Source organism: Ochotona curzoniae, unplaced genomic scaffold, assembly GCF_017591425.1.
Source record: "Ochotona curzoniae isolate NIBS_2020 unplaced genomic scaffold, NIBS_Ocur_1.0 contig_4501, whole genome shotgun sequence".
Lineage (NCBI taxonomy): Eukaryota > Metazoa > Chordata > Mammalia > Lagomorpha > Ochotonidae > Ochotona > Ochotona curzoniae.
The window spans coordinates 14,005,186-14,029,973 of NW_024466307.1; the positions used below are offsets into that span (position 1 = coordinate 14,005,186).

Here is a 24,788-nt window from a genome sequence, read left to right on the forward strand (position 1 = left end):
ATCAAGTCCCTGCTGATAACAAAACAACAAACAAACCAACAAACAAAAACCCAAACCAACAAAACTTACCCCAATGAGAAACTGAATGTGATTTCTTCTCCAATCCTCCAACCCCACACGCAGTCTCTGGGCATGTAGGCGTTTTCTGAGCCTGACCCTGAACATGGTAATTTCCCTACTTGTTCTCTTGGGCAGACAGCCCTTTAAGCAGAGACCTAACCAATAGCGAACACCAGCCCGCCGCGTAGCCGGGAAGCCGCAGCGCTCCCGGTTCTTGGGCGGGCGTACAGGGGGCTTGGCCTAGGCAGGACGGCCGCGACGCCCCCCTGCCCACCCCACACGGCGATCGAACCCCCCCCCCCCGAGCCCTTGCCGACGACCATCCCAACCCAGCACACTTGTTCAGGCGGCTCAGCGCTTTTCTCGCGCCCGCCGTGCCCCCGGGTGTCTGAGCCGGGCGCGGGAGGCGGGCTCACCGCTGACGGGCTGCGCCTCTGCAGCCACAGGGAGGAGGCGGGAAGGCGGGCGGAGGAGGAGGTGGAGGAGGAGGACCGGAGGAGGAGGAGGAGGAGAGGAGGAGGCGGGGACTACGCCGGGCGGTAGCTGGCGCCGAGCGCGGTGGGAGCCCACAGGGTACCCGGCTGGCTCGGCTGGCGGCCTCTGCCCGGATCTCGGCGCCGCAGCCCTGCGCCTCTGCCGTCCTCGTCTCCGGGCCCGCGGCCCCGGGCTCGGCGAAGGTGGCGGCGCTCTGGGCCACCGGTAGGTTGCATGGGCGCGGCGGTTCCCACTGCAAACCTTTTGTGCCGCAGAAAAGGTGGTGGTGTAGTGGTGGTGATGGGTGTGGGGGGATGTGGGGAGGGGGTTACCCCAGCCACCGATCCCGGGTGCCAGTCCCAATCTCGTCGTCGCCCCTTCCTCCTAGCCTCGTGTCGGGTCCAAGGAGCGCCGGCCAGGCCGGCCTCCGGGATGGGTGGCGGCGGGGCGGCCGCCAGCGTCCTCCGGCTTCGGCGGACGGGTGCCCGGGCACCCGAGCGGGAAACTGGGGTCTGGGGAGCTGGGTGGGGCCCGCGCTGGGGTGCGGGGAACCCGCGGCTCCTGGTACAGGGGTGGGGCCCTAGCCGCCGTGAGTGTGCAGAGCGCGCGTGTGAGTGAGTGTGCGGGGGCGTGCGCCCCCGTGTGCGCGCGGCGTGCGCCCGCCGGGGAAGGTGCGGGCTCTGCGACCCGGAGCGCCTCTCCGGCTGTGCCGCGCTGCGGAAAGCCGGGGCGCATTCCTCGGTTGCCTTGCCCACAACGCGGGACAGCGCGGGGCAGCGCGGGCCTGGCACTCCTCAGCGCACTGGTTCCTTCTTCGGGGCTCTGCACTGCTGGCCGCGTGCCCGGCCGCCTGCTGGGTGCGACTGCCGCGGCCAGATAGCGTCTCCGGGCGAGCCGGCGGGGCCTTATCGTGCCGGCCGCCCGCGCCCGGGGCCGCGTGCGCGCGTGCGGGGTGGGCCCTGCCGCTGGCCGGGAGCGAAAGCAGCAGATGTCTTGGGGGCCACTCCGCCCTCGCCCCACCTGTCGCGGGGTGGGTTTTGCCGCGGATGGCAAGCGGAGGATAGAAGGGGTTTGCAGGCAGGCGGCAGACGGACCTTGGGCAGAGCGGCCCCATTGTGAAGCTGCCAAACTCTCTCTAGTGGTGGAATCCGTAAATCGGCAGTGGGAAGGCAACGGCGGTGATGGCCCCGTCCTTTCCCGTTTGCAGGTGTAACACGTCCCTTGGGACTTCCTGCTTCACCACCCACTCGGGTTACACACGGGTGGGCTGGGATGCGTGTGGTGCCAAGATTGGTGCGCGTGCGTGTGTGGGGCGCGGTAACCCCGGCGCTGGAAACTTTGAAATCCTCGTTTGCGGAGGGAGACTTGAGCAGAAGCGTGTTATGTGTGTGCCGGCTGCTTCTAGCTGACCTTCTCCGGGTCCTTTTTGTCCCTGGCTTTCGTTCCAGGAGCCGTCTTGCAGTTGATGGTTGCTCTTGCTTTGTCTTCTAATCCTGTGGAACAGGGTGTACACTGCCCGGGAGAGAGAAATGACCCCTTTGCCCAAGTTTGTTTTTCCAAACGTCTCAAAATCTAGAATTGGTTATCAGTGCTGAATCTTTTACAACGTTATGAGCTCAAAGCCCCAATGTATGCCTAAAGTTTGGTATTTAATGAAAAACATTTCTCAAGTTTTTTTAAAAATGATGTAACTGTGTATTATAAATAAAATGAGCGGGAAGAAAGTGCTTAGGGACCTTCTCATTCCGATAAGACCTGAGTTAGGGAGCACGCTTTTGCCAACATTGTAGCTTATTCAATTGCAAATGAGCAGTAATTGTTTCAGAACCTAAGATAACTATTGACCTTAGATAACAGTCATTGACTTTGCTTATTTTCTTGTGTATTTCTCTGTAGTTTAGAGAGCTATTTTAGCACCCCAAAGTCCTTGGTATGCTGGGAATAATAGAACTTGATATGCATAATTGAAAATTTCTTTGATTTGTGGGTGTGGGCGGGGGAGTGCTTTGCCTCCCCAGGGAGCTTTGATTGTGTCACTTAGGGTAAGGAAGTGAATTCTCAGGCTTTCCTTTGGACGGGTGTCCCTCGCTTCCTGGTACACCTGTCCTCTTTTGGACATGCTTCTGAGAAATAACTATGCTGTGAAAGACTGCCTGTAGCTAGTCATATGAGCCAGGAAACATTTTCTAAAAGTAGAAGGCTGACTTCCCAAGAAGCTATCAGCAACCTGAGTTTAATGTTGGTTAGCAGACATGGAAAGGGAATGGATGTTGTGATTTTAAGGGGGTTACTGAAGAACCGATACTAGAAAGACGTTTTGGTCTTGCTGAATCAGTTGTGGAGTTTTCTGCCTGCTGTGCCGAGATGAATTGTCCGATAGTGAGGTCAAGGCTGTTTTGGGGGCATTCACTCCCTACTTAGCAGCTTTTCTTGAAAACCTTTGATATTTTAGCTTTTACAATGTCTAATGGTAAAGCTAGATTATTTGAAAGGCGCCTCTACCGTGAACATATAAAACAGCTAAACATTTTTTTTTTTTTCACTGCCGCATGTTCTGTTACCAGAGGGATGTTTTTGGTCCTTTGCTGGTATACGTACGTGTGTTTAGAGTAGAACGTGACGCCAGTGGTTGCCAATACTTTCACTAGCATGAATGGAATTTTTTCCAAGTGCTTTTCCATTACTGGTCTGTTCTGAGATAGCCCCTTTGAGGAATACTACCTTTTTTTTTTGTTTGTTTTTCTTTCTTTGTTTCTTTTTTTTTTCATGTTTCAGGAGCTAAAAATAGAAGTTGTTCTTGCAGTATAGCAATTTCTTTGCCTAACATCTTGCTTTGCAAAGAGAATCTCTAATCATCAGTAGGATTTCTTTACCAACATTAGAGCTGTGCTGGCCTTCAGATTTATAATAGCAGGAGTTGTAAGTGATGCGAAGTTTTCACTTGGGATTTTCTTAGTGGATCCGTGTTGAAGCCTGAGGTTTATAGCACTTTAGGGAGATGGGGGGGGGGGCGGGTAGACATTCTGTGTGGAACTAAACATGTTCTTATGTGTCTTTTCTTTCTTTTTTCTTTCTTTTTTCTTTCTTTTTTCTTTTTTCTTTCTTTTTTTTTTTTTTTTTTTTTTAGCAAACGACTCCATTTTCTGGGCTCCTATTGCCATTCAAGTTTACTGTTGTGTGTGCTAGATTTTACGTGTTTCTGACTGCATTATTCTTTTTACTCTTTGTCCCAAGAAATATTATTGACATACTGAATGTGAATGTGAATAATTGAATGGTTAATTTCCTCAAAGAAATATCTCTCGGATCTCTATACAGAGCTATAGTGCAAACCCAAAGGTTATTTAGGTTTCAAAAATTGATTGCTTTTCTTTAATTTTGAGCAGATAGCAATTGATTGCCACATAATATAATTGCAAAAGTTTGGAGGGGTTGCTGTAAACGTGGGAAATTGACTAGGAACTGAGCCGTGGCCGCCCTACTTCTGAAGGACATTCTTCTGTGTGTCATCTCACCTGAGAAATGTGGCTAACTCGCTAGCTCAGGTTTGCAACCTTTCCTATCTACAGGAGCTTCCTTTGTAGTCCTTTGCTGAGTGTCTGCCTACGTCACCCCTCGCTTCCTTGTCCTGGGAGCTGGGCCTGCTTTCATCACTCTCAGGGCCCCCTGTTGCTCATGGCTTCTGACTTGGAAGCAGAAGTGTTGTAGCCGCTCCTGTTTGCTGTGTTGCACTCTGGGCAGTGCGTAGTCCAGCTTCTGAGCTTCCCCACATGCTGTTTGGAGAGGAGAGCTGTTGCTGCCCTTTGAAGCCGTTGTGTTCAGAATGAGTTGATAAAGTCGGAGTTGTGTAGATTTTTATGGTATTTCACAAGTGTGAGTAGTTATGGGAAAGGTATGTTTTTTAGGACTTTTATGTTAAAAAGTCACTTCATTGTTACTTACAGGAGACAGGGATAAAACGGTAATGGTAATATTGTAATTCATTATTTCATAGGTAATTCTTTAAAGATGTTTTATTTGAAATGTAAATGGAGACAGGCAAGCCTCCCACCTGCTGGTTTATTCTCTAAATGCTTCCCAGAGACAGGGCTGGGCCAGGCCAAAGCAGGGAGACTGATGCTTGGAACTTAGTCTGGCTCTCCCATACGGCTAGCAGGGACTGGCTGCTGGAACCACCTGCTCCCTCCCAGGGTGTGTCCTAGCAGGAACCTTGAAGTGGAGCCAGGCGCTCCTATGTAGATGTCCATGTTGCAAGTGGCATCATTTATTGATTGATTGATTTTAATATAAAGCCCTGTTATTTGAAAGACATCAACTATTCACTGGATCACTTCCTCACATGGCCACAATGGACAGGGCCAGGCCGGGTCAAAGCCAAGCACCTGGCACTCCTTCTAAGTCTCCTAGCTGGCTAGCAGAGGCCCAGGTACTCGTACCATCTTCTGCTGCCTTCCCAGCAGCATGAGCAGGAGCTGGATCAGAAGTATAGAGTCAGGACTCAAACCAGCACTCATGGGATGCTGGCATTGCAGGCGGCGTGTTAACATGCTATGCTGCAATACCGGCTTTCAAACGGCGCCTTAAATCATTGCACCAAACACCTGCCCCATCCATAGTTGTGACAGAAGGTTTATTCTTGTACAAATGTAACTTGTTTTTTTTTTCCCCTTTTCACCATCTTTGTCATCATCCGCCTGTGCTCAGCACACGCTCCAGAGTCAGCACTCACACAGCAAACTGTAACCGGTGTCAGGAGTGATGGAAAACGAGCGACGGAGTGGAGCTTCGGCTCATAGGTTTTGCCTGGTGCTGCTCCTTGGCCCATGTGTCTGTGCTCCACTTTTGGCTTGGCACCGGTGGAGCAGAGATCATCAGTGACTGCATTTTGTTTACTATGAGATTGCCCGCTGTTTCCTAGACTTCCACATCACAGGCTGGAGTCGGATGATTACGTGAAGGCTCTCTGCCTTTCAGATACAGGCTGAGGTTTTCAGTGGATTTCTTTCCTAGAGAGGAGAAAGAAATGTTTGAAAGTTATAAATGTTTTCCTAATGCATATATAAAAACTTGACTTTCATATTTCATGAAACTTGGAATGAGATATAAAGTTGTTTTTTTTTTTTTTAAACACGACATTGAGAATTTGGCCATGAAATGTTCTTTGATTTGTCAGCCTCCGTTTCTTCTTCTTCTTTTTCTTTTTTTAATATTTATTTATTTATTTTTATTGGAAACGCAGATGTACAGAGAGGAGGAGAGACAGAGGAGAAGATCTTGCGTCCGATGATTCAGTCCCCAATTGGCCGCAACAGCCGGTGCTGTGCTGATCTGATACCAGGAACCAGGAACTTCTTTCCCGTCTCCCACATGGGTGCAGGGTCCCAAGGCTTTGGGCCGTCCTCAACTGCTTTCCCAGGCCACAAGCAGGGAGCTGGATGGGAAGTGGAGCTGCTGGGATTAGAACCGGCACCCATATGGAATCCCGGTGCGTTCAAGGCTAGGACCTTAACCATTATGCTATTGTGCTGGGCCCCAGCCTCTGTTTCTAATGATATAAATGAAATCTGTCTCACTTTGATGGAGTTAGCCCTGGAAAACAAAGTGCTACCCATACCTACATTTGACATTGAACTCAATAACCAATGAGAATTGGTTGAAAATTGCCTTACAAATTAGGATTTCTTTTTTTTTTTTTTTAAATTATGCTCTGATGAGAATGAGTTCATGATTTAAAATGATTTTGTACTCGACACCTTAAAAGAATCAAGTTGGGAATCATCTCTAAGCTAGTCGTAAAAACTACTTCCCCCTTAGCATTTCATGAATGAGGCCATAAAGCTTTTAAAGTGCTTCCCCTATACCTTTAAACTAGATTTTTATTTGTAGGAATTAACATACATTTTCCAGGAACATGATTCATGAATCCTTGGGGGTTCGTCTCTGAACGGAGGGAATATACGTGAGTGGGGCAGACTCAGCTGCCACCTGCCTTGCCAACATGCCCAGGATTGGGTTACTGGTCACTTCACTTACAGTCCAGCTCTTCGCTTGCATGCCTGGGAAGGCAGAAACGCTGGCTCAAATGCTTGGGTTCCTGCTGTCTGTGTAGGAGGTCTGAACGGAGTTCCAGTCTCCTGGCTCTGGCTTGGGCCACCCCTGCTTGTTGTGGTCGTTTAAGGAGTAAACCAGTGAATGAAACACGATTCTCGTTCTCTCCTCCTACTCCTTCTCCCTCTATCTCTCATTCTGCCTGTTAAATAAATAAATCAATGAATCTTTAAAAAAAAAGTGTGTAATTTTGGGAGTCACACCAATTGGGCTTCTGATGCCAGCACTGACTCTCACCTAGTACTGTTTGATCACATAAAGTGGGGGAGCATCCTGTTATCCTTGAGAATGATTAAAATGAAATGAAATGCATTGTGCATAGCTTTTGGCATGGAGGAGCCGCTTAAAAGCACTCTTTAAAAAATTCTCTTCTATTAAGCATCCATTAACTCGAGAAATCAGACGAATTTGTGTAACAGTGGTATTGAGAAAATTCTTCTGGGTAATTAAGTAAACAAAATGTAGGCATTAGAGTTCACCTTATGTCAAAGCCGGACGCTTTATTGGTGTGACTAAACCAAGTCGTAATGATCTGGTTTCTTTGTTTACTCAGTTTGAGAATGTGGAACGAGTGGCAGGGGATTCCTGCGAGCCACATCTGAGGAGGTTTCAAGGCAGTTGAAGGCTGTGGATTTCCAGGAAAGATGGGTCTTGTTGTGCTAGCTCCTCCTGGTCTCTCAAGATGAGGGAGGCGGTGATGCCTATCATCAGGTGATGATCTGTTGCCTTGGATACAGCTGTTACATACTGGTAGGACAGACAGAGAAGTGACAAACGCCTTGCTGTCTGTGCTGGGGAGAGTGACATCCAGTGCTGCCTCTCAACCTTTGGGTGTGTTTGTGGCGCGGGTGAATCCACAGGGTTGCTTTGAGTCTGCCAGCCACCAAAGCAAACAGGTGCAAGGGACTTTGGGGAATTTTCTTGGTCTTGGCAAATTAACTCCAGTAGCAGGAGAGGCAGAAATAAAGATAGATGTTCTTATGCAGCAACTCCCCAGGTAAGGCGGGGGCGGGGAGGGCACAGGGGAAATGTTGCAGGGTAATGAGAGGAAGTTTGAGGAAGAAGTAGTTTTTGTGAGTCATCCTATTGTTTTTTTTTTTTTAATTTTGAAAATTAAAAAAAAAATTACTCATCTGAAAGGTGGGGAGATGAGAGAATAAGCAAGTGACATCCCATTTGCTGGTTCAACTCCCCAATTGGCTGAAACTGAGAACCAGGGACTCAGTCCAGGCCTCAAGCATGTATAATCTCAGCTTGCTGCCCTGCGCATTGGCAGGAAGCTTGGATCGGGAGCAGACGCAGGACTCAAACCCATCTGGGGAGAGGGAACCCATGTGGACTCCCAGTCACAGCACCAGATGCCCCCTTGGGCTCTTTCCTTCTTTTAAGAAAAAAGGCACATATGATGAGAATTCTTTTTTAAGATTTTGTTTATTTCAAAGGCAAACTTATGAAGATGGAAGTCTTTCATTTGCTGACTCACTCCCCAGATGTCATTAGTAGCTGAGGCTGGGCCAGTTGGAAGCCATGGACCAGGAGTTTCTTCTAGGTTTCCCATGTTGGTGCAGGGGCTCAAGCACTTGGGCTGTTCTCCACTGCTCTCCTAGGTGCATTATCAGGGAGCTGCATGTGAAGTGGAGCAGCTGGGGTTCGAACTGGTGTCTGTATGAGACTGCCACTGCAGATGGAGGCTTAAACCTGCTGGGCCACAGCACTGCCTCTTGTAGTGTTTACTAACAGCATGCCAATCATTGGCCTCATGACAAGCTTATGACAGAGCTTTTATTGTTGCTGTTTAGTGATTAAAGTGAAGGCACCAACAATTAATTGCTAAGTCATAACATTCCCCATGGGTAAATGACACCGTATGCTACACCCAATTGTGTAAAGGCCAAGAACCAAGGTCCTCACAGTGACAACTGCTGTGCAGGCAAGCTCCCGAGGCAGAGTTCTAAGAAAGGCCAGAGAGAGAATCAGTTCCTTGGACCTCAGCATTGTTTCTTGGCAAGAGAATGTTAAGAGTCTGTTGAGCATGTGGGTACAACTGGGATTGTGAAACCAAGAGTTCAACCCTCAATTTTCCTTACATCTCTATTTAGCCCAGAGAACCACTCTTGGATTGCAGGTAGAATTGAAACGGGAATACAACAGAACAAGCAGGATGCAATGTTTGGAGATCCAATTAGCTAAACAAGTTCAACATTGCTTTGGCTGAGTTAATCAGTATGGCTGATACCTGGTGTGAGTACCCCCCTGCTGGTTTTGTCCTGTTTTGCAGTGACAATTGATATAATTGCTTAATAAGTTGTGTTACTTGTCAAATTAAACGTGCATTTTTGTATTTCATATTTAGTATCTGGAGTAGAGCAGAAAAATTATGCCTGCTTTCCCTTGGGACTCTTTGGAACTTTCACAGTGACATCTTCTGGGATTTCTGTCTGGTGAGTTGTGTTTTTGCTTCTTCTGTTTGTTACCCTATTCTTAGAACATGATACCATGATATGTTTTAATGTAAACGTGGATGAACATTGTATTGTTGCAAACATTTGGACTGCAGTGACAAAAGTTTTAATAGTGTATTGCAATATGCATTTTATTGGAAATGTTCAACTCTTTGAGAAGTTTTGTTTTTAAATTCCTTTCATATTAAGGTGATTTGATGGGAGAGCATCTGAGAATATCTAGTAGTTAGAGGTTGTTGTTTTAATTTAGGGCTAAACATTAATCTCCAAAAATCAAGTGGTTTCTGAATAGTTCAGTTTCCTGTTATGATACGGAAAGAATGGCTAACAGGTGGTCGAAAGGAGCATCATTTTCACTTAGTTGTGTAACTGTTCACTGAAATTATGACTTGTTTCATCATGCCATGAATTTAAGCTGTTAAAATATGCAATGTTAGTGTCTTCCTCCAGTTGTGTATTTTTAGGGTGTGATTTGTGTATCTGTGCTGATGTACCTGCTCCAAGTCTTTGAAGAGGAAAAAAAAATAGTAGTAATCTTTGCAGCTCTTCAAGAATTTAAAAACTCTGCTAGGGTGAGTGCCTGCTTTGTTGTGTTGCTCTAGCTAGGCAGTACCTTTGTAGGTCTTTGTTGTGAATTACCTGGAGAGGCCATCAGCTTTGGAAAAAGGGGAGTTTTGAGATAAGGGATGTGGAAGTTAGCAGTTAACCTCAGAGTTATTCAAAGGAGGGGAAGACACTTGAGTTGTGTTAAGGAAGATGTCACCTGTCAAACTTAGGAAAATGCATTTTAATTTTAAAAAAGATTGATCTGTTTTTATTGGAAAGATCACTGTTTCATTTCTCAAATGGCCACAGTGGCCAGAGCTGAGTTGATCCAAAGTCAGGAGCCAGAAGCCAGAAACTTCTTCCAAGTCCCTCATTGAGTGCAGTATCCCAAGGCCTTGTATCATACTGTGCTGCTTTCCCAGGCCACAAGCAAGGAGCTGGATGGGAAGTGGAGCAGACAGGACATGAACTGGCACCTGCCTGGCATTCCTGTACTTAAGGGAAAGATTGGCCAATTGAGCCATCATGCTGGGCCCAGGAAGATGCATTTTAAATGATCACCAAAATGGAAACAATTAGAATTTTCAGTTTTGAGGAATAGAGGAAGAAAGTTGAGAACCCTAGCGTAAAGTACTTTTGGAGGCTATTAAATGAGAAGCAGTTAGATTGAGTCATATAGTCACCCAGTTGAAATGAAGCACAAAATTAAAAGCAATGGGTAAAAGCTGCCTCTGCATGTGTGTGTGTTCATGTACATTTAGTGTTATGCATGTGTGTGTACATATATGCACACTGATTTTTATGCGACTGAGCCACATTCTAGCAAAACTTTACGTGGTAAAATTACTTAACCAGTAATGAGTTAACTGACACTGAAGATGATCTAACATATGCTGGTTAGCCATTAAGACGCCTTCTGATTCTGAAATTACATAGTTTCAAAGTTTTGAAATTTAGGGAACTGTGTGACCCTACAATTACATGGTCATGCCTTGTTTTTGACATTAGGTTCATTTCAGAAGTACGTGTAGTCTGGGTCTGAGGTGTTCTGACAGATAAATCCAGCTGGATAGAGGCCACTGTAAGCCATAGAGTATTCTCATTGCCCTTTGCCACTCCGTTGTGCTCCTTTGTAGCCTGTCTTTAGCCTCCCATCCCCTCTCTGCCAGTCATTGCTGGATTTCTGTCCCAATAGCTTTGCTCCCCAGCACATCGTGGAGCTAGAATCAAGCAGGAGGTAGTATTCTCGAACGGCTTCTTTTCTTTAGTGTGTCCCTGCTTTGCCCATCTTTGTTGCTCGATGACAGTCTATCATGTAGGCGGACCACGGTCTGCTCATCCACTTTTCTCACTGATGGACACTTGTGCTGCTTGGTGTTTGGTGATGATGAATGAAGTTCTTATAGACAGCTATGTTCAAGTGTTTGTGTGGACATAAGGGGAGTCTTCCAAAAGTTATGGAAAATGTGTATGAACAAAAATTACAGGTGGATTTCAAAATTTTTTTCTGCACCAAAATGAATTTTTTTATTCAATATTTTGAATTTTTAAACTTTCCCTCATTATATATGTATTAAGATTTAATTTTTTTTTTTATTGCAAAGTCAGACATACAGAGAGGAGAAGAGACAGAAAGGAAGCTCTTCCGTCCAATGGTTCACTCCCCAAGTGACCGCAACGGCTGGTGCTGAGCTGAATCCGAAGCTGGGAGCCTGGATCTCTTCCATATCTCCCACATGGGTGCAGGTTCCCAGGCCACAAGCAGGGAGCTGGGCAGGAAGTGGAGCTGCCAGGATTAGAACCGGGACCCATATGGGATCCCAGTGCGTTCAAGGCGAGGACTTTTAGCCACTAGGCCACTGTGCTGGGCCTCTTATTATATATTTTTAAAAATATATTTTTCTTTTATTTATTTGAAAGGCAGAGCTGGTTCACTCTGCAAATGGCTGCAGTGACCAGGGTCAGGCCAACATGAAGCCAGGAGCCAGGGAATTCTTAGAGGTCCTCCATAGGGGTGCAGAGATCCAAGCACTTGGGCCGTCTTCCACTCTTTCTCAGGCACATTAGCACGGAGCTGATTTGGAAGTGCAGTAGCCAGTCTTCAAAGTAGTGTCCATATGGGCTGCTGGCACTGTAGGTGCTAGCATAACAGAGCTGCTGCCTATATATATTTTAGTTTTCTTGGGTAGACAGCTAGGGGTAGTTTAATAACCATTTATTCAACCTTATTTGAAGATTTATTTATTTATTTTGAAAGTCAGACTTATAGAGAGAAAGAGAGGGGGAGACAAAGAGAGAGATATCTTTCATGTACTGCCAATGGCTAGCATCGTCAGTACTGGGCTAAGCAGAAGCCAGGAACCTGGATCTTCATCTGGGTCTCCTTCATGGCTGCAGATATCCAAGCACTTGGGCTATCTCCTACTGCTTTCCCAGCCCGTTAGCTGGGAGCTGGATGAAAAGTAGAGCAGCTGGTAGATGAACCAGTGCCCATATGGTATATAGGTATCGCAGGCGACGGCTTTACCTGCTATGCCACAACACTAGCACCAACATTTATTCAACTTTATAAACAGTTGCCAAAGTGGGTGCACCTGACAGACGCTTAGAAGCAGCTACAATAACATACACTCTGGTGTGTGCAGATGAAGGCTGGCCAGTGAGCACAGATTTATTTTTATTTCCTATCCAATTTTTACCAGGTTGGCTGGCAGATAATTTCAGGCCACAGCGATTTAGAAACAGCAAATTGGCAGTCCCTAGGGAGAGGTTGTTAACACTTGTAAGCAGGGAAAAATTATATCCACCCACGCGACAGGGACTCACAAGAGTGAATTCTTCTGAGGGATGAGTTTTTTTTTCTGACAGGCTGCTGATCTTGGATGCATGTTAGAAGCATCTGGGATTCTTCTGAGCATTTCTGAGCCCTGGCCAAACTTCCAATCAGTTAAATCTCCGAATCTGGGGCAGGACATAGATAACTGTGTTTCTAGAAGCTCCTTGGATGTATGTCCAGCATTTGGACATTTTGGGGAGCTCTTTGCTGGAATCAGAGAGTGATTTTCTTGTGGGAGCACAGGTTGGAAGCAGGGAGACCTGGGCTGTTCTTGGGCCACTGACTCCCTGCAGGGCGCTGTACAGGGCCCTGCCTTTGTAGCATTGTAGCTTCAGTGTCTTCATCCTTGTCATTGGAGGTGGAAGTTCCAGGGGGATGAACTCGTCAGATGGTTCTGGCGTTAAAGCTAAATGATTCTAGGGGCCGGCATTGGGAATACATCCTGTATTGAGGTGCTTGACTACTCTGCTTCTGTTCAAGTTTCCGTTTTGCTGGGAAGCAGCAGGTGGTGGCTCACGTGCTTGGGCCCCTGCCACTCTCTTGGAAGATGCAGATAGAATTCTGGGCTCTTGGCTTCTATCTCACCCAACCCTTCTATTGTGGGCACTTGGGGAGGGCGCCTCTAACAGCTTTCTTTGCTTCCTTCCTTTCCTCTCCCCACCTGTACTTTCTGTGTTGCTCAGTCTTTCAAAAGGTAGATGAAAACAAACTTTTTTTTTAAAAAAATAAATCACTCTGGATATTACTGGACTACTTCTAGGAGACCCATTTTCCATGAACCGAATGGTTTTATTCTGAATGGTTCATTTCAGCTACCTCTTGCAAAGGCATTTTTTATTATAATGGTATTTTTGGATTGGTGTTTAAGATCACTTTACTCATATCTGGTGTCTGATATTGCTGTAGTTGTTAAAAGCAATTAAAACCTATGAAGCCTTATTTTGATTACTAGAGGTGTGGAGTTTTTTTTGGGGGGGTGGGGGAGCCATGGGTAATATGCCTGATTTTATTTAAAATAAATGTCTGAATGTGACATTTTCTCAAAAATATTTCTTTGTACAGCATTGGCGAAACTTACCAGCTGTTTTCAGAACTGGTCTAAGGAGCTAAGGTCTCTAGGTTTTGGTGCCGAGGAGTGGGCCTGCTGGTCTCTGGCAAGTGGGCGGAGCTGGGCAAAGTCCACACAGGCTGGAGTCTCTGGGTTGGCCTCCTGACAGGCTTGCCTTCCCTGGACATGTGCTGTGGCTTGCACCTGCTTGCCATAGTCTCAGCTAGACCATGCGTGTAGAGGTATTGCATAGTGTAATGAGTGCTTCAAAAATGTGTACAGTGTATGTATCCAAATATTATCTTCCCTTTTGTAGGAGGGCAGTTTGCATTAGTTTGGTTGCAGGGGAAGAAACTTTTTCTATTTTATTTGAAAGACAGACAGAAACAGACACAGAGACAGAGAGGGAGAGAGAGCGAGGGAGGGAGAGAGAGAGAGAGAGAGAGAGAGAAATCCTCCATCCACTGATTCACTTGTTAAATTCCATGATAACCAGGATTGGGTCAAGCCAAAGGCGAGAGCCTGAACATTTGTCCTGGTCTGGGTGATACAGAGACCCAGCTACACACCTGAGCTGTCACCAACTGCCTTTCAGGGTGCGCATTCACAGGAAGCAGGATTGAGAACTGAGTAGCCCAAACAGGAGCCAGGAACTGCAATAAGGGATACAGGTATGCCAAGCAGTGACTTCATTGTTCCAAATGCCTTTCCCCCACATTTCTAGGGAAACAGGAAGGCTTTATCAGAGCATTAATTGGGGATTTCCTCCAGATGTGCCTGGGATTGGGAGAGACTGAAGAGTGAATGTATATACCATCCGTATTCAGTGTTTACACTTAATATCCTTTAGTTTGCATTTGTAGCTTTTTAATTTAAAAGTAGTAGCAATGATTGTAGCAAGTTAGGAGCCAAAGGTAAAGGAACATGTCTGCAAGGGAAAGGGGATTATAAAAGCTGTGTATGGATGGAAAGAGCTCTGGGAGATATCTTTGCACAGTTAAAGAACTTAGCACATAGGATAGAAACCCAGTGTCAGGGCGCAGTGACAAGGAGTATGTATTATGCAATGTGTTGCTGGCCCAGACATCCTGTGGCATAGGAGCTGGCTGTGGGCAACATTTCGAGGTGTTTCAGTACTTGTCACTTTGGGAACTTTTGCTTTCCTTTATCTCCATGAGAATGGTACCCAGATCTTACCACTTCGCTCCTGTCATGAGACATATTTCTCATAGATGAATTCCGACAGTGATAGAGAAGACGTTGTAGGAGGAGACAGCCAAAGTTGATGGAGTGAGGCTGACAATGCAATTTCACGTCTTTTGATATTTCAGCCGAAGCTCTAGGAAATTGGAATTTTTTTTTTGAGGTCCTGTTGCTGATAACAAAATAAGTATACATAAAGGACAGGTAGTGACAGAGTTCATTCTGAGTTACTAGATGGCACACAGAGCAATGTTTCTCAAAAGGAAAGCTTACATTAAAGTTGTAAAGCTTGTAGCTATTTTCAGAGCCAGTCGCCAGAGTGAGCGGCATTGAGGTTCTGTGTTTTGTGTAACTGTTATTTGTGCTCGGCGTTCAGGAGGGTGACTGCTGGGAGGGTATTCTGAACTGTGGTTTCTGTGCAGACCACAATCCTTTCAATATTCTTCTATGGGTGCAAAAAGTTCCCCTCTATATACATGTGGTTTGGACCCATTGGCCTGACTTGCAGCCAGAATTCACAATGATATCCTGTATTCGGTGTTTTTAAAATACATACCGTGGGGCCTAGTGTTGTGTCATGGCATGTTAAGCTGCTGCCTGTGACATAGCACTGGCATCCCACATGGGCATCGGTTTGAGTCCTGGATGCTCCGCTCCAGCCCAGCTCCCTGCTGATATGCCTGGAAAAGCAGCAGAAGACTTGGGTCTCTGTACCTATATGGGAGACCTAGAGGAGGCTCCTGGCTCCTGGCTTTGATCTGGCTTTGTCCATTTTGTCCATTTGGGGCATGAAACTGCAGATGGAAGTTTCTTTCTTCCTCTCTCTCTCTTTCTGTTTTCCTCCTTCCCTGTAACTCCTTCAAGTAAGATCAATCAATCTCTCTATGCACTGAATATTTTTCCCCCTAGGACCAGTGTTATCTCGTCTACTGGCAAGTAGTTGGATTCTCATATGTTTCAAGGAAATCTGAGCACTGTGGCACCTGTGAACATTGCCAAGTCTTTCCTTTTGGGTTATTATGCTTGCACCATAGTTACTGGTTGCATTGTGAGGGACGTTAATCTGGAGGACCCTTAGGTTTCTTTTTTAAAAGTCACCTTTGTTCCTGTTAATTGTTTAGGAAGCTGAGTGGTAGAATATTGGTCAATTTCAGCGGTTTATTTTTCAGATCTGGATTGCTGGGTCCACAGTTTTGCTGCTTGTGGTACATTTCCTGTTTTCTTTCCCATCTTTCTTTTTGCTCTGAAGTAGACGTGAAAGGCATTCATGGAACAGCCAGAGGGTCTTGGATCTTTGGTTTTTAGTGATCTGGAAAGTGGGTGTTGGTACTGGACTTGATTTCTTGCTCCGCAGTTTTCTTATTAATGAAATGAAATCCCAGCCAGTTGTGCACACTCAGCAGCACTACTTGCGGAAGTGCCTCATCATCCTTTATCTTGGCAGTATGCTTTGGGAATACAGGGCATAATCATTAATTGGAGAGAGAGAGAGACAGACACAGAGAGATCTTGCATTTTCCTGTTCACTTCTAAGATGCCTGCCTGCAGTGGTCCAACTGGGGTGAAGTCAGGAGCTAGAGAATCAGTTCATGTCTCCCACTTGGGCTGGAAGAATCTCCATTTACTGCTGCCTGCAAGGAGCCGTGTGGCAGCACACTGGATTCGGGAGCAGAGGCGGGCTTTGAACTCAGACACTCCAGTGTGGGGTGTGGATGTCTCACTGCTCTCAAACACTAGGTCAAACGCCAGCCCCCTTGCCCGATTAAGGCTTATTTTAGATTATGAAACAGAATGCTGAGTTATCAGTGGCCTTATTACAGATGGACAAGCCCATCAGCAGCTTCCCCCGCCCACCCCTTGGGATAACCTGGGAAACGAATGGTGTGGAGAACGAATGAATAATGCAACACAGAACATCTCCAGTTGCAGTCCTGATGCCTTTTAATTGGAACATTTTCTGGGATAAAGAATGAGCACCCACCGATCTCAGTCTGAAGGGTCCCCCCCAAATCCTCGGCAAGTGCATATTGTAGAAAGTTTTGGCAACAAGATGTGCTTTTCTTTTAGTTTTGTTTCTCACCAGCTCAAAGCTGACACCCTTGCATGTGGATGTGAAGACTTTTCATCCTAAGGGTCCACACACCATCATTTTTTTTTTTTTTTTTGCTATAAAATTCAGGAATGTGAAGTCACCCGGAGCTCCTTTCCCCCTCAGCAGCTTCTGCTCCTTTAGGGAGCTGATTTGTCCAAGCTGATGCTGTAAGTGCTGCCGGGGCCTGTCCCCCACCCCCCTACCATTTAAGTCCAGTCTGAAAATACTCAGGAAGTCACAGTTATCACAGTGACAGTGAAGAAGGGGAGCTAGTTGGGTAGGTGACAGTTGTGCCCAGGCAGAAGGCACAAAGGAGCTCCAGTGAGAAGACTCGTTAACTGAAGGGCAAGCAGCTTGCCGGAGCCCCGCTTATCTGCCTTCGTGTGCCTGCGGAAAGATGTCTTTGTGCATGCTTACTGTGGAGAGAGGCTTACAAATAGTCTTTTTGAGAAGATACTGTTGGTTGTTGGGAATAGAAGTACTGATTTTTTAAAATTAAAATTTATTTATTTTTATTGGAAAGTCAGATTTACAGAGAGAAGGAGACACAGAGAAAAACATCTTAAATCCTCTGGTTCAACCCCCAAGTGGCTATAACAACTGGAGCTGAGCTGATCTGAAGCCAGGAGCCAGGAGCTTTTTCCAGGTCTCCCAAGTGGTTACAGCACCCCAAGGCTTTGGGCCATCTTCTACTGCTTTCTCCGGCCACAAGCAGGGAGGTGGATGGGAAGTGGAGCAACTGGGACAGGAACCAGTGCCCATATGGAATCCTGGGGAATGCAAGGCAAGGACTTTTAGCCACTAGGCTACCACACCAGGCCCAGTATTGATGTTTAGTAACTGGAAGGAGCAAGCCATTCTCTGGCTCTTGGGATTGCACATCAGAGTGTCAGCAGTGTAATAATATTTCAAACAAGCCTTATCATGTTCCCATGTAGTGAGCCTGTTAGGCAGAAATTTCCATCACTAGGTTCAAAGGTTATAACAAAAAAAGTAATGTTTTTCTCTTTAACTTCCTGGGTAAATAGTGCTCCCTGAATTGAGTAAGTGCGTTGTCTGCCTCAGTGCCGTGTAGTGGGTTTCTTACAATAGATGCCTTGGCTGACATTGCCAGGATTCCTAAATCACATCTATTTCTTCCCCTTAGGTTAAATCATTGACTACCAGACAGATGCCTGAAAACTCTCTTTTGGATGGTTCTGAGCCAGTGATATGTGCCAGGTGTCCTTGGCCATTGGGGCTTACTGGGCATTGCTGAGAGTTGCTGGTCTCACAGTTATGCTTCATGCCACGTCAGAGTTTCAACTTCATACATTTCTCTCTCTCTCTCTCTCTCACACTTTAAAAGATTTATGTGTGTATTTGCAAGGCAGAGTTATAGTGAGAGTGCCCCCACAACACACACACAACACACACACACACACACACACACACACACCTCTCCTTTGCTGGTTCAGTAATGGCCAGATTTGAGCCAGTACGAAGCCAGAAGCAGGAGTTTGTTCCAGGTTTCCCACATGGGTAAAGGGGCCGAAGGAGTAAGTTCATCTTCTGCTTTCCCAGGTGTAAAAGCAGGGAGCTGTGTCAGAAGTGGAGCAGCTGGGTCTTGAACAGATAGCCTTATGGGATGCCGGCACTGGAGGGAGTGGGTTTACCCACTACACCACAGTGCTGACTTCTACACTTGCCCTTACGTTCACATTTTCCCCTAGTACTTATTCTACTTACTACATCAATTCTGCCTCTCTGTCCAAACCCAGTGTCCTGCCATCTTTTACCCCACCCTGAGAAATTCCAAAAATTTTTCATGGTTTGTTTTGGTGCTTAGTATGGATAAAAACTTTTTTAAAAAATTGTTTTCTTACTTATATGAAAGGCAGATAACACATATCGAGAGAGACAGAAAAACAGAAATAGGCCGAGTTCTACCTGCTGAGTCACTTCCTAAAAGCTTATAGTGTCCTAGGCTGGGTCTGGCTGAAGCAGGAGCCAGGGGCCCCATCCAGGTCTCCCATGTGGGTGGCAGGCATTAGCAGGAAGGTGAGCCAGCAGCAGAGCTGATACTCAACCCAGGAGTTCTGATTTGGGATATGGGTATCGCATGTCTCATGTCTTAACTGTTGGGCCAGAGACCTGCCCTGGAGACAAACTTAACAGTCTTCACGACTGCTGGAGCCTGTGCCCTCTCATCTTTATTGCAAATTGATGTACTAGTTACTTATGTGGTCATTTTTAATCCTTATGGGCAAAATGGATGAATTCCAGGCTAGCGTCTGTATGAATTCTTATCAAATTCAAAAGGGGTCTGGATTCATGGATGTTCAGGAAGCTTATGAATACTGTAAGAGAATGCATTGTGGTGATTGGCAGAACTCTAAGGACTGTCACAGCTGCAAGAGATGTGCTCCACTGTGTCTCCACGTGGGGACAGCCTGCTTGAGTGTCACGGCTCTGGGATTGAACCAGGTCCAGGTGTGTGAACCCGTTGTTCACTCTATGGTCCTGGTGACCTTGGTCTTGTTTTATCTATTCTCATCTTTCAGAATGATATATCAGAGAAGCAATTCCTGCCCATAGCTGCTGTCAGGTTATATCAGATGCAGGCCTGGAGTATGTCCTCTTGTGCTGCACGCTCTTCTTGGGCCACCCAGTTAGTGAGAAAGGAAGGGTGCATTTATGATTTGGGTTTCCCCATTTCTTTGTTCCACATAAACATCTGCTGAGGTTGCCTGTGGGTCTTGAGCAATTTATTGCATGTGTATCTGAATAGATGGTAGTCACCTATCCAATGCCTATTGATAGACATTTCACAATTAAATACAAATTTGTGTGTACCCCTTAGCAAAATACAGTAAAGCGGATTCCTTTAAATCTGGAAGCATCTAGAATCCAGGTTGTTCTGGCTCAGTGGAAACTGGAGGTAATATGGATTGAGAGGAAGTCAGGGGTGATGGCGTTGGTGCTTGCTGCTGCTTCTCAGGGATGCTCAGGCGAGTTGGTTTGCAGTGTGGTTGACGGTGGCCCACAGTGAGGACGGGAGGGTGTCTGGACCGCACAGGTGTCCAAGGAGGAACGTGACCTCTGCAAGAAGGCGCTGTCTGTGTCCTGATTTTACGTTTCTGTGATTTTAACTGAGTGACCAAACAAACAAATAGTTCAATTAGGAAATGGTTGTTTTTAAAGGAGAGTCATTAAGAGTAAGATTGGGACAGATCTACCAAAGTAAGATGTTAGCTGTGTGTGAGCAATGGGCCCCCTGGCTGGAGGAGGGGAGTATGTGGGAGCTAGTTCATGGCTTCTGTTTTTGTACTTTTACAACTTTTCTGCCAGAGTTTTGGAAAGAAATTTTGCAAATAAGCTTCTTCAGTAAACTTTTTTTTATCTTAAGAGCAGTTGATGCTGTGATTAGGGACCTAATGGACTCCCTGAAACTGTGCTGTCTCCAAGAGGCCTTGAAAATGTTCCTGTTATAAAGAAACTGTGTCTGGGTTTCAGGATTTTTTTTTGCACAGAGATCAATCTTTCAATTCCATTTTTGTGTAAATTTTTTGAAGCACCAGGCTAGGTCAAGTTGAACATCAAGCAAAAAATAAATGACTGTGTTGCTGTATCCCCCTGTTTGTGTTTTTTTCCCCACATTTTAGGAGCCTAGCCATTATTTGTGGCACTTCTCAGTGGAGTTTTCCAAACGCTCTAATATGATAATCACAGTGAGCATTATTGGTATTCATTGTGAATTGTCTTGCATTGTCACATGATATTGCAAAGGATCTATCAAACCATGGTAAATCGGTCATCGTGTAGTGACTTTTGATGTTTCTGATTGCTCAAGATACCTGATGTGTTGGATTTAAATCACTCTTTCAAACCACAAAATGCCTTCCTTTATGTAATTCACCGGGGAAGACTCCTCCATGCCTTGGCAGAATAGATTTCTGGGTCTGAATGGGATTGTTTGCAGAAATTGATCCACTGAATCAATTTTATTATATGATTTATAAACACAATTGAAATAAATTGCAGGTGGGAAGAGCCAAACACTTATTTTAAATTAAATAAGGAAAAACCATGACTTTGAGGTCGGCGTTGTTTTGTGGATTCTTCCGTGAGTCTTTTCTCACAGCAGAGGGGTAGCGGGGCTGAAGTGGGAAGCAGCCTTGAGGTGGGCATAGGTCAGTGCCACATGGAAAGGGTCTGCCTTATGATGAATAGGTCAGACTCAACTGTTTCAGAGATTCTAGGAACCTGGGTGTCATTACTTTTGTTTTTAAGGCCATTTAGTAATTTTTCCAAGATTTATTGATTTGAAAGGCAGAGTGACAGAAAGAGACCCAGCAGGGTCACTCCCTCCGTGCCTGCACTCACCGGGGCTGGACTAGGCCCTGCCAAAGCCAAGAGCTGGGAGCGCTGCTCAGGTATGCCATGTGCATAGTGAGGGCCCAGGCTCCTGCAGTGGCTGGCAACCAAGCACCTGAATCACCATCTGCTGCCTCCCAGGGGATGGATGGGCAGGAAGCTGGACCAGCATCAGTGGTGGGATGTGATCCAAGGCATGGGTGTGGAATACAGGTGTCTCAAACAGTAACTTAACCTGCTGCTTGAGATGTGCTTGATTTGCTTATACTTGCATGGACCAAGTTATGATTGAAGGGAAGCAGTGTTTAGATAAGTACTACTGTAGTGGTTATCTCTTTGCTACTCTTTCTGGACCTTTCCATGGTTTTGGGGCATTCCCTGAACCTGCCTTTGGGTCCTTGAAGCCGATGGTCATTTCAGTCTTGTCTGTGGACTTGTCCATCCTGCCTGTCCCTGGGAAATTCATGCTGGCAGAATCCGAACTGGCCCGGTGTTCTGTGCATTGGCTTTCTCTAATCTAAGTCTGTTTAACTTGTAGGAGTGTGCAGACTGGTGCCTAAAATGGAAGTAGATATTAATGGCGAACCCCGAAGTACCCTGAGCACCCTGCCCTTGCCTGTGGCTGAGGCGAGCTCCCCGGGAAAGGCAGACACTGAGAAGCCGCGCTGCTCCAGCACGCCCTGCTCGCCGGTGCGTCGGACCGTGTCAGGCTACCAGATTCTGCACATGGACTCTAATTATCTGGTGGGCTTCACCACAGGCGAGGAACTCCTCAAGCTGGCTCAGAAGTGCACGGGAGGCGAGGAGAGCAAAGGGGAAGCCATGCCTTCTTTGCGCTCCAAACAGCTGGATGCAGGACTGGGGCGCTCCTCAAGGCTCTACAAAGGCAGGAGTCGGTACTACCAGCCCTATGAGATCCCTGCGGTCAATGGCAGGAGGCGCAGGCGGATGCCCAGCTCAGGAGACAAGTGCACTAAATCCTTACCTTATGAACCTTACAAGGCCCTCCATGGGCCTCTGCCTCTTTGTCTTCTTAAAGGTAAGAGGGCTCACTCGAAATCCCTGGACTACCTCAATCTAGATAAAATGAGCATCAAGGAGCCAGCTGACACAGAAGTGCTTCAGTACCAGCTGCAACACCTAACTCTGCGTGGGGACCGCGTGTTCGCCCGGAATAACACATGAAATGACTGGCGCAGAGTGCCAACCCGCGGAGGTCAACCTACACTTGGCTAGACCACACACTCGCAGATAGACACACACACACACACACACACACACACACACACACACACACACACACACACCACACTCCACTGTTCCTGACTTCACATCCCAGGTGGTTCTATCAGCTCCGTGTTTCTGGAACCTAAAAATTGTGGGGGTTACACTTTGAACACAGGAATGAAATCACACAGGTCCTTGGGCAAAAATAAATTTGGAGCAAGGCAACTGCAAAGAGAGCAGGATGTTGATCGCCTATCTGAACAGCTTTCCAGCCAGGGCTTTTGGGGCAGGACTTTGGTGTTTCTGATTCTGACACTCAGACTGGAATGTTATCTGCTTCGTTGTTGCTGACTTGGTATGATTGTTTGAAATCTCTTCTGTACTTCTGGAATCTCTGTATTTTACTATAAAATGTATGTGATGATTTGTTTTATGAAATTTAGAAACTTGAACATTGCTGAATTGGACCACTTTTTATTTTTAAATATTAAGTTGAACTATTTTATAACTGGTTTTGCACTGAAAAAAAAAATTAACATTTCAGATGAAGAGCGAAGTCTTACTTCTCTTGCCTCAATAATATTATTGAGCAATGGATTTCTTTTTTTATTTCCGCATGGAAAGTTATTGATCTCTATGGCTGTAAAATATTTCTTTATAGCGTTATTAAAGTGTGTCTTAATAACATTAAATTTGGGATACAAAGTATTTATTTTACAGAGGGAGGGGTGGAAGCTTTTCTAGAAAGTTTCCAATACAAGGTTTTCCTAAGTCGGAAAAGTTTCCTTAGCACTTATTTTCTAATTTAACATTCATCGGGAACTTTAAAATGGGAAGGATTCTTTTAATTGTGGAGTATAGGCAAAATACTGTTTGCATCTGAATTTCCTGTTAGTGAATTAAACTTTATAATAGTGGATCTCATGATCTCTACTAGCGAATGCTTGAACTAAATATGAAGTAATACCATTCAGCGCAGCATGGGCTCAATCCAGTTTTAGTCCTGTGCCACACAGCACTCATTGAAATTCCAGTTTCTAGGATTAGTGTAGGAGCCTAAAGCGCTTCTATAGTTTTAATGGGTTAATCCTGGATTACTTAACAATTTATGTCAATTGCACTGGTTTAATTTGTTGCTAAAGAAACAAAACCTTGGCTTTAGTAACAAACACACTTCAACTATTCTTGAATTTACTCTGGGGAAGGAAAAAAATATATATAACTTACCTTTTGTAAGTGTTTCTGTTTCTTCTTTTGGTTTCTTTCGACTCTTGAAGGTGCAATTTATTATCAGATTGGCATTCCTGGCAGCATAGAATTAGCAGATTTCAAGCTTTATTTTGGGGGGCTGTGAGTTTCTTAGGAGTTGGAGCTCTTACTTTTAAAATAAAAACACCTTCTAGTTAAACGAGGGGGTCATTCCTGGTGCAATTGTGATTCTCTTTGAGCCAGAATGAATGACAGGCTGTATGTAGAGCAGCCCCCCAGAAACCCTAGGAACTCTTAATCCATTTTAGGACACTTTGCCACACTTTCCCTAAGGCACACGGTGTGAGAGATGCGAGAGCCTTAGGAAGGTGGGCTTGTATCTTACTGAGTCCGTCACGTTTCCTGATGGACTACAAGTGTTCAGCTGTTGTATATTTTAAAGTAAATTGCACCTTGTAACATATTGTATCGGTGAGTGATCACTAAGGGTGACGCTATACAGTCATTAATTTGACAAGACATAGAATCCTGTCAGATGCCAAAGAGTTGGGATTTTTACGTTTAATGATGAAACATCGTTATTTATTGATGCTTTACCCTGTGGAACTGTATTATTTCTAACTATGAAATAAAAGGGTGATGTGAACACACATGGTTGTGTGGTGTTTTAAGCCGGGTCCGCCGTCAGCAGGTCGGCTGCTTTTCAAGAAGGCCACCCAAGCTCTTTAAAAGGCCCTACGATTGTAAAACAAAACCCCAAAGCATCTTTTGATGCGTACTGGCGTTTCCAAGTCAAGGTTGCATCCATGGCGATGGTATGTGTTCAATCTCCTAGGAACTATGGCTGTTCACCTGTGAGATTTGTTGCTGCCCACATGCCTACCTTTCTTGTGCTGAATAAAAATATGTAGCTTTTCTTTTCTTTTTTTTTTTTTCCATTAAAGATAGGTAAAGATTTGTGGCATAATGGGTTAAAAGTATGAGCAGGGTGAAAGAGGGCATATTGCTATTTTCTGATGAGCAAAGGTATACATAGTTTTAAAGTTCATTTTCTGGAAAGGAAACCAGCGGCTTTTTGAATGTTTGACGAGTGCCTTCATTATTAGTTCAGTCTTGCTTTCGTGTGCTCCTGGGATTTGTGCTGCTATAGTAGGCCTCTTCAAAAGA

General features: G+C 45.6%; 1 protein-coding gene across 3 annotated transcripts; it reads left to right on the forward strand.

The window, feature by feature from the left end:
- The first annotated feature begins 605 nt into the window (after positions 1–605).
- Positions 606–24,271, forward strand: MACIR (macrophage immunometabolism regulator). Of its 3 annotated transcripts, none has more exons than XM_040986123.1 (3): positions 611–759; positions 8,996–9,083; positions 21,724–24,271. In XM_040986123.1, the coding sequence occupies exon 3, from the start codon at positions 21,747–21,749 to the stop codon at positions 22,368–22,370; it is 624 nt and encodes a 207-aa protein (XP_040842057.1). In that variant the 5' UTR covers positions 611–759; positions 8,996–9,083; positions 21,724–21,746; the 3' UTR covers positions 22,371–24,271. The 3 variants fall into 3 exon arrangements, with proteins under 3 accessions (XP_040842059.1, XP_040842057.1, XP_040842058.1); XM_040986124.1 differs by lacking the exon at positions 611–759 and adding an exon at positions 8,358–8,883; XM_040986125.1 differs by lacking the exon at positions 8,996–9,083 and having other exon boundaries at positions 606–759.
- The last annotated feature ends 517 nt before the right edge of the window (positions 24,272–24,788 follow it).